Here is a 12,297-nt window from a genome sequence, read left to right on the forward strand (position 1 = left end):
AAGTTGACAACTAAGGTTGAAAAAGAAAAGGAAAAGGAGGTGGTTAAGGAAATGGTGAATGCTGGCCTCTCCCCAGATGATCTCAAGTTGTTAAATGAGTTAAAGGATGGGCAGACTCAAACTGGCAACAATGTTCTGGCCCAGTCCCAAGAAGTCAATCATCTGTGGAGATCCTTCAGGATGATGTGTTCCATCTTCAAAGAGTGCAAGGACCATCAGTCGTGGCAACCTCTAGACCAATTGCCATCCAACCAAGCTGACTGGGATGAAATCCGAAAAGGTCTAGATGCTACCAAGGGGGAAAGAAGTCTGGTCATTGCACCAAGAACAATCATCCCTGAAGGCTCATCTGGCCTAGTTCAAGCAAGTATGACTGGTGAGAATGTTAAGGCTACTGGTACTGATGCCAGTCAGCAAGTGATTGAGTAGTTTGAGGATGTGGCTGATCCCAGGGGGAAGATTGATAAGGGCAAAGGGCAAGTGACTGATGAATCTGCCAAACCAACTGGTACTGAAGGTATGCTTGAAATTGGCAATGTTGATAAATTGCCACCAGTGTCTAATTCCGAAAGCAAAAGACTGGCAAGGATGGGCGAGCAATTTAAAGAACAAAGGAAAATTGAAAAATAAAATCAAAGACTCGCAAGGGCCCAGATTTCTGACTTGGGTGCCTTAGATGCCAGTGATGATGGTTTGTTGGGCATCACACTGGAACAATACAAGAAAATCAAGCATGACCAGAGGATTATTGGTGTACTTAATGAATTGTTGGATATACAAATTGACAAAGTATATCCAGACAATGAAGCTGAATATGATGCCAAGAATTTGAATTGTACAGTTGAAAAGATCAAGGAAATTCAGGATGGTGGGATTCAAAAGAGAATCGATCATATTAACAGAGTTGTTAAAAGAGTGTTGAATCCACCAAAGAGGCCATCTCAATTAAAGCCCAAGCCATTGCCCAGGGATGCCAATCTAAGAACTTGGATAGAACCAACTAGTGAGGTTTCCTATGAAGATATTAAGGCTGCTGTGCAACATGCTGGAACTGGTGCCCCCAAACTGGAAAATGAATCAGATGCCAGAGCCTATTATCAATCAATAATGAGAAATCATGTTGGGAACATCACTGCAGTTGATGTGACCATCCGGCCAGGTACCAAAACCTTTCATTTATCAGTCAATTATTCCAGAGGTCCTTTTGTGAAGACTGAGAATGCTTGGGTACTTGGATATGGATTTTCTGAGTGGGTGGAGATGGTGAATATTTTGGAACAGAAGCCAAAGAAAAATAGGTTTGAAAAGGTGTGGTTGAGCTTATTGAAACACAAGATTGATCATAAAGAACAACTGGAAGAAAAGCTACACATCGACCCTGAGGATGGTCAGCCTATTGGTTCGCTGACCAAGAGAAGGAGAACTGGCGAATGGCCATCTGTTTAAGTTCTACTTCTATTTTATCTACTTGTATTTTTATTTACTTTCTTGTAACTTATGTAATTTTTACATCATGTATATACAAGTTTCCAGATTGTAACCCACAAGATAGATAAGTGATAAAATCTAAGAAGTCAAAAAAAGAAAAATATCTGAGGCATTTGATGATCTATAAAAATGCCTTAGAAAATTAGATAGATTTTGTCAAACCAAGTCCTTTCAAGTTATTACTTGTATAGATACAAAACTTGAAAAAGACTTGTGCATATTTATGGACAAATAGGGGGAATTTGTTAGGTCCAGTTTTAGCAAAACTGGCCAATCTCCAGTTACATCTGGAGGCATAAAGATTGGTCCAAAAATATGCGAAGTCAAGTTGCATTGTACATTTTATGCAACTGGTGACTTCCTCCAGTTGAAGATCTGACCAAACCTGAAGACCGTCCAATTGAAGTCGAAGACATCAAATGGAAGAAAGAGACTGGCCATGGCAGCGAAGCCCAGTGACCATTTGACCAGATCAAGACTGGAGAATATCAGTGTAAAGTACTTACAAAGCTTTACACTGATTATGAGGAAAAAGCCTTTATTGCTTTATGTACTATTACTCGAATAATAGATATTATCCTAGTATAAAGTACAAAGCAGGTTGGATAAAGTATTCACTCTGACATACTTTATTTAGCATTTTCAAGGAAAAGTTCATACATCCTTAAATGCTCTCAACCATATTTGTACGGCAAAGTTGACATTCCCAATGTCAACCTTTGCCTATAAATAGAAGCCATTGCACAACACAAGAATACAAGTCTTTGCAATTACACTTGCATTACATTGGTGTGCTTGTGCGATATTCTCTTAATCGCAAAAAGGAATATTTCACAATTCTAAGTGTTTCGATTGACAAGGGAATTTCCAAGTTATAGATCAATTGTATTTCATAGGTTGTTAGGATATTTACATACTTGTAATATCTTGGTTCCGCATCAACCTTTTTATTTTTTTTATAATCATAAATAAAATACATATGAAAAATACATATTGTCTCACCATTTACTTTACAAGTTAATTTATTATTGCTTTGTATTTACTTATTTACTTTGTCACCTTAATAAGTACACCATCCAGATAACCTGGTATACTGTTCACCCCAACTGGTCGAGTCCAGATCTGGTGAACAGATTGCAAAGAAACTCCACTATTGACATAGAGGTGTATCCAATAGAGTACCATCTCTTGAATTGGGACTTACAGTGACGATGAAGACGACGAGTAGTTTGTTTAGTTGTGTTTCGTATTGCTTCGTGTGTTTTCAATAAGTTTTCGCTATGTTTTATTGTATTAGGAACGTAATGTTTACTTGTGTTGTATTTTTTTTTAAATAAATGTTGTGTCTTTTTTTAATGTGTTTTTTAAATAAATGTGTATTTTAATGTTAAATATATAGTTTGGTTAAATATATTTAAAAAAAAATAAATGGTAAACTATTTGATAATGTGACCAAAAAGTTTTAAGAAGCTTGCTTTATAGGCATGAAATCCTGAAAAATAGTGTGATTCTGATGTAGTATTGAAAAAGTCATGATGACTTCCTCTTTATGAGCACCGGCCTTAAAGAGTTAAGGCTCAAACCAAAGTGATAAACAGATTAGGTTGGAATGAAGTTAAAGTGTGACACAGCCATCATCTTTTCCTCAACAGAAAGTTATCATACACATCTTATTTTTTATTTTTATTTAAGAAAAAAAAAAAAAAACATACATGTTTTCTAATATCCCAACAAACTAACAACCCAAAAAAGTTATGGTGCAATCTAAAGCAAAATACATCACCTCCACTATCCTACCTTTTTATATATAATAAAGCCCACCTTGGTGCAATCAAACAATCTTCACTTGCATTTCCATTTTCCACAATACATAGGATAACAAGAAAAAGAACAAAAAAATGTCATTTTGGAAATGGGGTTTTGTTATGTTTTTAGTATCAGTTAAATGCAAAGTATCTGTATCTGTATCTGAATATCCAACGGCAACAGACCCAATAACACAACAGAAGCTAGACATAGTAACAAACTTACCTGGTCAAAATTTCAATGTTGACTTTGAACAGTATGCAGGTTATGTTACTGTTAATCAAGAAAATGGCAGAGCTTTGTTTTACTGGTTGACCGAAGCTTCTCAAGATCCTGCTTCTAAGCCTCTTGTTCTTTGGCTTAATGGAGGTATAATCCAAATCCCAAATACCCTTTTGGCCTTTTACTCTACTTAAGTTGTTGGCTTGATTGTATTTAGTGAATCATTAGGTGCTCTTCTGATAAAGTGTACTTCTTCACTACTCTCAGTATTTGTTTACTTTTTATGTGCTGAATGATCGTGGTTAGTTATAGAAAGTAGATGACAATGATGTTTAGCATAGCTGGTTTGAGGCTTGGGGCCAGTGATAGGAGACCCTTGAGGCGACCGGGTTGAATTTCAAACAATATCAGTAGATTGTTCGTGCTTACTTTGATAGAAAAGTTTAGCGTAATTATAATTTTGGTTGCTTGTCAAAAACTTAGGGCCTGGATGTTCATCGGTTGCATTTGGGATGGCTGAAGAAGTTGGGCCGTTTCATGTTAACGCAGATGGAAAGTCTGTTTACTTGAATCCATATTCTTGGAACAATGGTGGGAGTTTATATGATGCTTTTCTGTGTTACTAAATTTAGTATGAGTTTGTTAATCGAAAAGTTTATTGAGAATTGCTAATGATTTTCAGCTGCAAATTTATTGTTTCTTGATGCACCTGCTGGAGTTGGCTATTCTTACTCCAATACTTCTTCAGATATTAGAAGCAATGGGGATAAAAGAACTGGTATAACTTCAAACCTTTAATATTACACACACACATAAACGTTCGTGTGTATGTACCATTATAATGTCTATCACGTCTCTTGATTTATACGAATGTGTTGCAGCTGCGGATTCACTTCAATTTCTATTGAATTGGCTTGAAAGGTTTCCTCAATATAAAGGAAGGGATTTCTATCTAACAGGCGAGAGCTATGCAGGTAAGTCATAAAATATACATGTTCTGTGTTAAAGTTTTCAAGAAAATATCTAACTACGTTGGAGTTCATAGCAATTACTACTGATTATGAAGATATTAATTGAACACATTAATGGTAATTTGATTTGTTTGAATTTTCCCAGGACACTATGTTCCTCAATTAAGCCAAGCCATTGTAAGGTATAACAAAGCAAACCCTGGAAGTCCAATCAATATCAAGGGTTACATGGTATGGATTTCTCTGTGACCAACTTTTTTGTTTGCCTTTACTACTTTTATCTACAGTTGTTAAAAGATAGAATAATACAATGCAGGTTGGGAATGCCCTAACGGATGATTATAGTGATCATGTTGGTCTGTTCCAATTTCTTTGGGCCTCTGGTATAATTTCCGACCAAACATACAAGAAAGCCAACGAGTTATGTGACAAGGAGTCGTTTATTCACCCCTCACGAGAGTGTGACCAGATAACTGATATTGTTTATCAAGAAATGGGCAATATCGATCCTTATAGCATTTTTACTCCTACTTGCTCTGCCAATGGTGTCACCAAGCGGTTTCTGAGAAGATGGCATGTGAGTCTTTCTTTTTTGAGAATGACATTAACTATGCATATATAAGGTTTATAATGTTAAAGAGGTACTAAATATGGGGATTTAAATTGACGGCATACATGTTGAATGTGATCTTACTATATCTAGATGATCCATGTCAAATTCTATTAGATGCATATGATAATGACATTAATCAAGTATAGCATGTTCCAGATATGGATATATTATCCATGTCAACAAGCTATATTTGACGAGACCTAGATGGACACAGTATAGTGATAAAGAATGTATATCATAACTAAAAGCATATCATTTTTCTAAATGCAGAAGAAAGATATATTAGCAAGGCTTTTTATAAACAGGTAGTGGGTTTGACGTACACTATTTAAATTTTTGATGGACTAAATTTATGTATGACAGAATGTCGGGCATATTGGGCAGAGTTATGATCCCTGCACTGAACAACACTCCATTGTGTACTTCAATTCACCCGAGGTTCAAAATGCACTTCATGTGTATCACACTAATACATCAAGAGCCTGGGAAACCTGCAGGTACCATATCTATTTTTTTGATATAGTCTACCACTTACCATCACATAATGTTGCATAGTATGGTCCTATTTTGTTTTGTCCATTTTTGCGTGTAATACCAAATGAAAATGTGATTGTACATATTTGGGTAAGTACAGATTTGAAGTGTTAATCATGACATTTCATTGTTCACGTACTTTTCAACATCAAATTTGATAGAATTTCAAGGAATTTAATAACATTTTTGTACTCATGATATCATATCATGTATACATATAACAAGTTCTGATGAATTAAATCGTTGAAAAGTAGGTTGTTTAGTTCCAAAATCATGGTATACGTATCTTAAAATTTCCATATTAGCATGATGTTTTGTGATAACAACTGCGATTTTGTTGTGCAGCGGTGTTGTAGGGGCGTACTGGCAAGATTCTCCTATATCTGTGCTCGATGTCTACCAAGAACTCATAAGTGCAGGAATTCGCATTTGGATGTTCAGGTTCTTGATACTTCACTCACAACTTTCAAAAAGTAATTACTACTGGTTATTTAATTTTTAATTATTTTTTATGTTGTTATAGTGGTGACACTGATGCAGTGATTCCAACTGCTTCTACACGTTATAGCATAGATGCTCTCAACCTTACGACAATCAGCCCATGGCGGGCCTGGTATGAAGATGGCGAGGTAATTTTATCCATCATGCCTGAATATATACACAAAAATCTGGTTATTGTTATTACGGTGTGAGCCCCACATGATAGTTATTCACCTTTGTGTGTCTGATATGGTATGTATGGATCATGGCACACTGTTTGCTTTGTATTATCTATACCCGCTTAGTATGGACTTTATATGACCTGTGTGGTCCACGTGAGGTTGCATGTGTGAGCTATTTGGGCTACACGAGACTACCTGTAATCTGACAGACTGAACCTCATATATATGGTCTCATTGCCTCACTGGAGGTAAATTATTTGATCGAAACATAGGTCGATTTGGAATATTCAATCGGTCAGACGGGTTAAATTGAATTGTTGGTTAATAGGTAATGGGTCAGATGTTTTCCAAGTGTAAATTTTATATATTAAATTATCAAAATTTTTTAATTAGAAAATGGTGATTATTCGAATAGATATGAGACTAACTAGTTAAAGTTAAATGATCAAAGTTGGACCAAAAGTATTTCAGGTCAACCCATAAAAAAAGTTACCCATGTTTTCCAGATCCTGTCTTGACCCTTTGCCCAACCCCATCATTTGGCCACCTCTATATCTCACATCATAAGTGTGGGTCCAGTTGGTTTTATATTTCCCTTTGACTCAAAAGGAAGAGAATGTGTGTCATGACTCATGATACTAATGTCCAGTATAAATTTTTTTAAATAGGTTGGAGGATGGACTCAGAAGTATGAAGGGTTGACTTTTGTAACAGTTAGAGGAGCTGGGCATGAGGTACCTTTGCATAAACCGAAGCAAGCACTCACCCTCATTAAGTCTTTCTTAGCGGGAACCTCCCTGGCATCATATGAACAACTGATCGAGTCTAAAACTTCAGCTTCAGAAGAACTTACTGGCTTTTGAAGATGCTGCACATCTTTTTATCCTTCCCAAGCATGGCCTTGACACCAGTTACAAATAAATGTTCCGACTATGATTTCTGATTTCGGAAGAGCATTTAGTGTCAGTCTTACACGAAACAGTAGATGAACTTTGTAGGTTATCTGCCATGAAAGTAGTATCATGATGGTTTTTACATCTTCTTGGGTTTTACTTGTACCCCAGTAACGTATGTTCATGTTTTCATATGATGCCAATGCTCATTAAGTACAAAATACGTTGCTGATCAACCAAAAGTCTTAAATAACAAGAAATGTTAACATAGACTGGAATCAGCTTTTGTATCAGTAGTCAAAAAAGCAACATTGTCTCAGATATTCTAACAAAAGCAGATTCTAACAAAAGCAGATACAAACGCGGTTTTATACCCGTTAGGAGGGACCAAACAGGCTCACTTATTGCCTATTGGTTATGGATTTTTAATAGAAAATCATCTTAGGTTTAGTTTGTGCAGAATCACCATATAGATTGTTTGCATACAAGTCATGTGCATTCCATAGGCCGTTAACACATCCTAAAATTCTATCTAATCAAAAATGGTGACCATTTGAAGTTTGTGCATGTTTAAACCGGATATTTATCTCAACTCATGATTATATGACAGTACGTCATTCTGTCTGATACACCATATTTTGAGTTATAATCCAAGGTATATATAATGATCATAAGATAGTAGGTCATTCACATAAAACATATTTTCAGTTTTAATCCTTGCCTTCGGACAACTGCCAGATAGTTTTTTTTTTTCCGTATAATGAAGGTATATGTGATGATCAACCTACTTTTCAAGTAAACAATACGAAGTTGTGGCTTTGGCCTGAGGCCAAATTTTCCTAGATGGGTGACTATACTTTGAAATTTTTTTAATGGAGATAGCATTGTATAAGCAAGTTGGGCAATGGGAAGAGCACTTTTGTTTGGGATAATATGTGGTGTAAAGAAAGTCCATTATGTGACTGGCAAAACTTAGTACAAATGCTAAAGTTGCTGATATGATAGAAAATGTTGTTGGATCATGGCTGTTGTGGTTGTTTTGTTGCAGGTTTTTATAGGTTAAAAGCAATAAGCATGGAGATCAGATCTGTGAAATTTTCGTTTTGGTTGTTCAGGTATGCAGCAGGTATGTTTATTGGTTTTGACCTATTGGAGGTCAACTGGACTGTCTCAGTTTTCACTTATGTGAGGGCTGATTGCTGTGTTACTAAATGTTTAGAGTTGGAATTAATATGTGATAGTATTGAGTAAATCGAATTTAGTATAGTATAGCCAATTTGTATCCAGTCAAAAATGGGCATGTCCATTTTTTGATGGTTGTAAAGCTGTATTCCGAGATTATTATAAATATAATTTTACTTTTGGAAAACAAAAAAATAACCATAAAAATAAAAAATAGAATAAAAAATCCAATGCAGTAATACAGACAGGGAAACTACTGGTGCATATTACATAAAGAGCTCCAAACAGCAGTACAACACCACTCCATTAATCATATCAAAATACAGCTTTGAATCAAGCACTTGTACAATTTACCATTGTAGCATTCATAACTTGATCATTGCCGCTCAAAATTTGTTGTTGCTCTGGTCTTTCCTCTCCATAATCCTTCTTCAGTCACCTGTCAGAGCCCGTGGTTTATGCTCAAATGTAAACAAAGACATTCCTGTCTGTAAAACAGCTCTCACGAAACCCATGTTAGCAGTCAATGTTGGAGCATGCCAATAATCACCTGTGCCAAAAACAATCTTGTTTTTCAAAGCTAGTTTTCTAGTAGTTGGAAGGCTCATCATACGTGCTGAAGGACTATCTGGAACAATTACCACACGTTCTATCAACTGATTGGCCCTTAACTTTTCATTAACCCCTCCACACATCAAAACCAGCTCCTTAAACTCAGAACAAGAACTTTCACATATGATACCTATTCTCCCAGATATAACCTTACCTATGTCTACATGTATTGGCTTCTCGATTTCAGACATCACCTGATCTATTACAAACCCGGTGTTCCCTTTAAACCGGATTTTCAGTTCATCCTCGGGTGTAGCCAAAAGCTTTTGTGTATTCCCGTTACTGATGCCAGACACGATAGCAATCAAAGCGGTGGTATCAAAGTTGATCAAGTCACCATCTATATTTCGACCTTTTGGTAAGATCATTTGTGAAATAAAATGACCAAAAGAACCACCCAAATTGACATCATTGACTTTTACAGAGGGGTTAGCCACAAGGGGATTTTTCGAAACATCTTGAGAACAATCGACTTTGATCTCAAGTACACATGCTTCTTGATACGATCTTGCAACGATATCTAGCCACTCACCTTCAAGCTCCTTGGAGAAATTAACATCAAAATTAGAAAACTTTGACTTAACATCAATGGCTCCAAATACAGAATGAAACTTCTCACGTGTGAATCCACCAAGCCCGTTCGAGAAGAAAAATATTATCGAACTGGGTGTCAATGATACAGAATTATGAGCGACCTCAAGAAGAAGTTGAACTCTTTCCTGTAAACCCTTGTTTTTCGAAGAGTCATGTTGCCCATGCCAAGATATGTACTTGGGGTTCCTATCCGATACAATAAACCAAACGGGGTTCCCATTAAAACTGCAAACTATATCAACATGCGCCCCTTTCGAATCACTATTACCACCCCCATTTCGTATAGACAAATGAAGCGGGATATTCTTGCAGACACGCGACACTCCAGACACCTTTGGATGCTGAAGAATATGTACCACTGACTCAAGATGACCGATGTTGACACAAATGGGGGACGGTTCGAATTCTGGAGCGGAATCAGTTGATGAAAAACGAGACAGGAAAGCGAGCTCTGACTGAATCAGCCTAAGTAGAGTATGTTTGCAGGAGTGACTTAAGTGTAAAGTTTCTAGTGTATCTATCACAGCCTCACATCTCTTTTTCGCTTCCTCAATTGTTACACCTAAAGTGACTAAATTCTCATGCTCCTGGTGATCTACATCCATTTTCTGACCTGGTGTCAAGAAACAGTTGAACTAAGGATATTGAAATTGTTCTTAATGAATGTTATGACTTAATTTCGTGACTTTAACACGTCTACCTGTTGTTTTTAATGGTGTTCTTAATGGTGCCAATAATCACCTGTTAACGACACGACTGTTGTTTGAGTTAATGAAGCGGAAAATTGAATGAAAAGCATCTTTTCAATCAATCAAATAAACAGAAATATGAATGCACTCAAGAAATAATAATAACAATAATTGTAAATTTGGGGGAAAAATTAAACTAACCAGAGATCAACTACTTAAATAATCTGCTACTTATAGTTATATCCTTCGTCCCTGCAACGCAAAAAGGACTCGGGAAAACAGAGTATCAGATGGTTTCCAGTCCCGACAACTATAAAGGGTTGGTTATTGGGTCGGGTCAGGTCGAGCGGAAGAGTTAGGAAACAAAACCAAAAAAAAAAAAAAAGACCTATACTAAAAACCAACTCATTTCTTACAACTTAATATGCATAAAGTACAAACGCTAAAAGTACACTATTCATAGGGTAAGGTACAAGCTCTGCAACAGTAAGTCAGTGTAACAACTCTCAATTTCCTACTAAAAACCAACTCATTTCTTACAACTTAATATGCATAAGGTACAAACGCTAAAAGTACACTATTCATAGGGTAAGATACAAGCTCTGCAACAGTAAGTTAGTGTAACAACCCTCAATTTCCAACTAGGACAACTTACTTATATTTTATCTAGGTATCTATACCTAGAGGTTTATTAAGAAAATTTGTCTTCTAGACATAAAGCCATAGTGATACATTCTCTCTGGTTCAAGGGAATGCCCAAAGATAGCTAGTTATCTTAGAAATGCCAAAACATGAGACAATATCAAAGTGAAGAAATAATAACGATCTTATAAGAATGTAACCATAATCAATCAAATCAACTTCAAAAAAAAAATATATGTAAAGTAACAAGTTAATAAGTATTCATTCCAACAAACAAATCTCTATGTATCCAAATTATAATCAACAACTCAAACATAAATCAAAAAAAATTTATGAAGTTTAGTGTCAACACATATATATGGATATATTTATATATATACACACGACATACATACATACACTTATACCTTGAAACAGCTAACTTTGCACATAACACAAATACATGTCTATATATGCATGAATACATATATAATTACAAATTCAATACTTGTATAGATAAAACTTACATAATCAAACCATTACTACATAACTTGATCAAAATCACCCTCATTTTGAATCTAGACATTATTTTAGTACCAATTCAAGCTCTTACACCACTACCACTTCTCCTAACCAATCACCACCCTTCCACCACATCCATCATCCAATAAGCTAGCTCCCCACACCTCCCCACACCCTTATTCACGTGCTCCCCCTTCCCCATACTTCTCACATCTTATTTCAAACACACACATGTGACAAAAACTCTCTCCAACTACTCCCAAAAAAATTCTGCACTTTTCTTCCTCTTTTTCGATTCAAACAAGGCAATAAGGAGCATAAATTTAACTAATCTAGTGTAATAATAAGTTCCATTGATCATCCAACAACTAAAGTCATGTATGGTGGAAGCATGGAGTCGATTTGGAGGCAACAAGGTCACGAAATCAGCCCTCTAAGGGGCTGATCGAACAGCAGCAGAAAACAGGAGCAAACAAGTCCCATCTTCTTCCTTCCTTTTGGTTCTTGATTATCAATGGCTACCCAACATGTTCCTTTAATTCTTCTTCATCTTTTCCTTCATTTTGTAGCTTATTTTCCTTTCTTTTCAAGCTTGTTACAGCCAATAAACAACTCCAAGGGCAGCCAAGAAAATGGAGACCCAACAACACTCTTAATCTTCTTGTTTTGATTTTCAAAGGTTGATAACTTGTAATCTTTTAATTATCACTCTCTTTATCTTTCATTTTTATCACTAAAAACACAAGATCTTCACATGCATGCATATTTAAAAGATTGATCTAGAAGAAATAATTATGAATGCAAGAGATAATGGATTTAATGTATGCATGATAAGATTTGCATTAGTTTAGGTCTATTTTGATTTGGGATTTAAGATGGATCTTTTAA

At 35.9% G+C, this 12,297-nt stretch overlaps 2 protein-coding genes across 3 annotated transcripts; one reads left to right on the forward strand and one right to left on the reverse strand.

Annotated features, from left to right (window-relative positions):
* The first annotated feature begins 3,185 nt into the window (after positions 1-3,185).
* Positions 3,186-7,425, forward strand: LOC122590713 (serine carboxypeptidase II-2-like). Its single transcript, XM_043762891.1, has 10 exons — positions 3,186-3,663; positions 4,000-4,107; positions 4,199-4,294; positions 4,398-4,490; positions 4,633-4,718; positions 4,804-5,064; positions 5,464-5,597; positions 5,980-6,075; positions 6,158-6,263; positions 6,965-7,425. The coding sequence occupies exons 1-10, from the start codon at positions 3,387-3,389 to the stop codon at positions 7,157-7,159; spliced, it is 1,452 nt and encodes a 483-aa protein (XP_043618826.1). The 5' UTR covers positions 3,186-3,386; the 3' UTR covers positions 7,160-7,425.
* Positions 7,426-8,566: 1,141 nt separating this feature from the next.
* Positions 8,567-10,556, reverse strand: LOC122590714 (UPF0415 protein C7orf25 homolog). Of its 2 annotated transcripts, XM_043762894.1 has the most exons (3): positions 10,468-10,554; positions 10,278-10,318; positions 8,567-10,190 (listed from the first exon to the last, which is right to left on the reverse strand). In XM_043762894.1, the coding sequence occupies exon 3, from the start codon at positions 10,180-10,182 to the stop codon at positions 8,803-8,805; it is 1,380 nt and encodes a 459-aa protein (XP_043618829.1). In that variant the 5' UTR covers positions 10,183-10,190; positions 10,278-10,318; positions 10,468-10,554; the 3' UTR covers positions 8,567-8,802. The 2 variants fall into 2 exon arrangements, with proteins under 2 accessions (XP_043618829.1, XP_043618827.1); XM_043762892.1 differs by having other exon boundaries at positions 8,567-10,333; positions 10,468-10,556.
* Positions 10,557-12,297: the final 1,741 nt, after the last annotated feature.

The sequence above is a fragment of the Erigeron canadensis genome, chromosome 3 (genome assembly GCF_010389155.1).
Source record: "Erigeron canadensis isolate Cc75 chromosome 3, C_canadensis_v1, whole genome shotgun sequence".
Lineage (NCBI taxonomy): Eukaryota > Viridiplantae > Streptophyta > Magnoliopsida > Asterales > Asteraceae > Erigeron > Erigeron canadensis.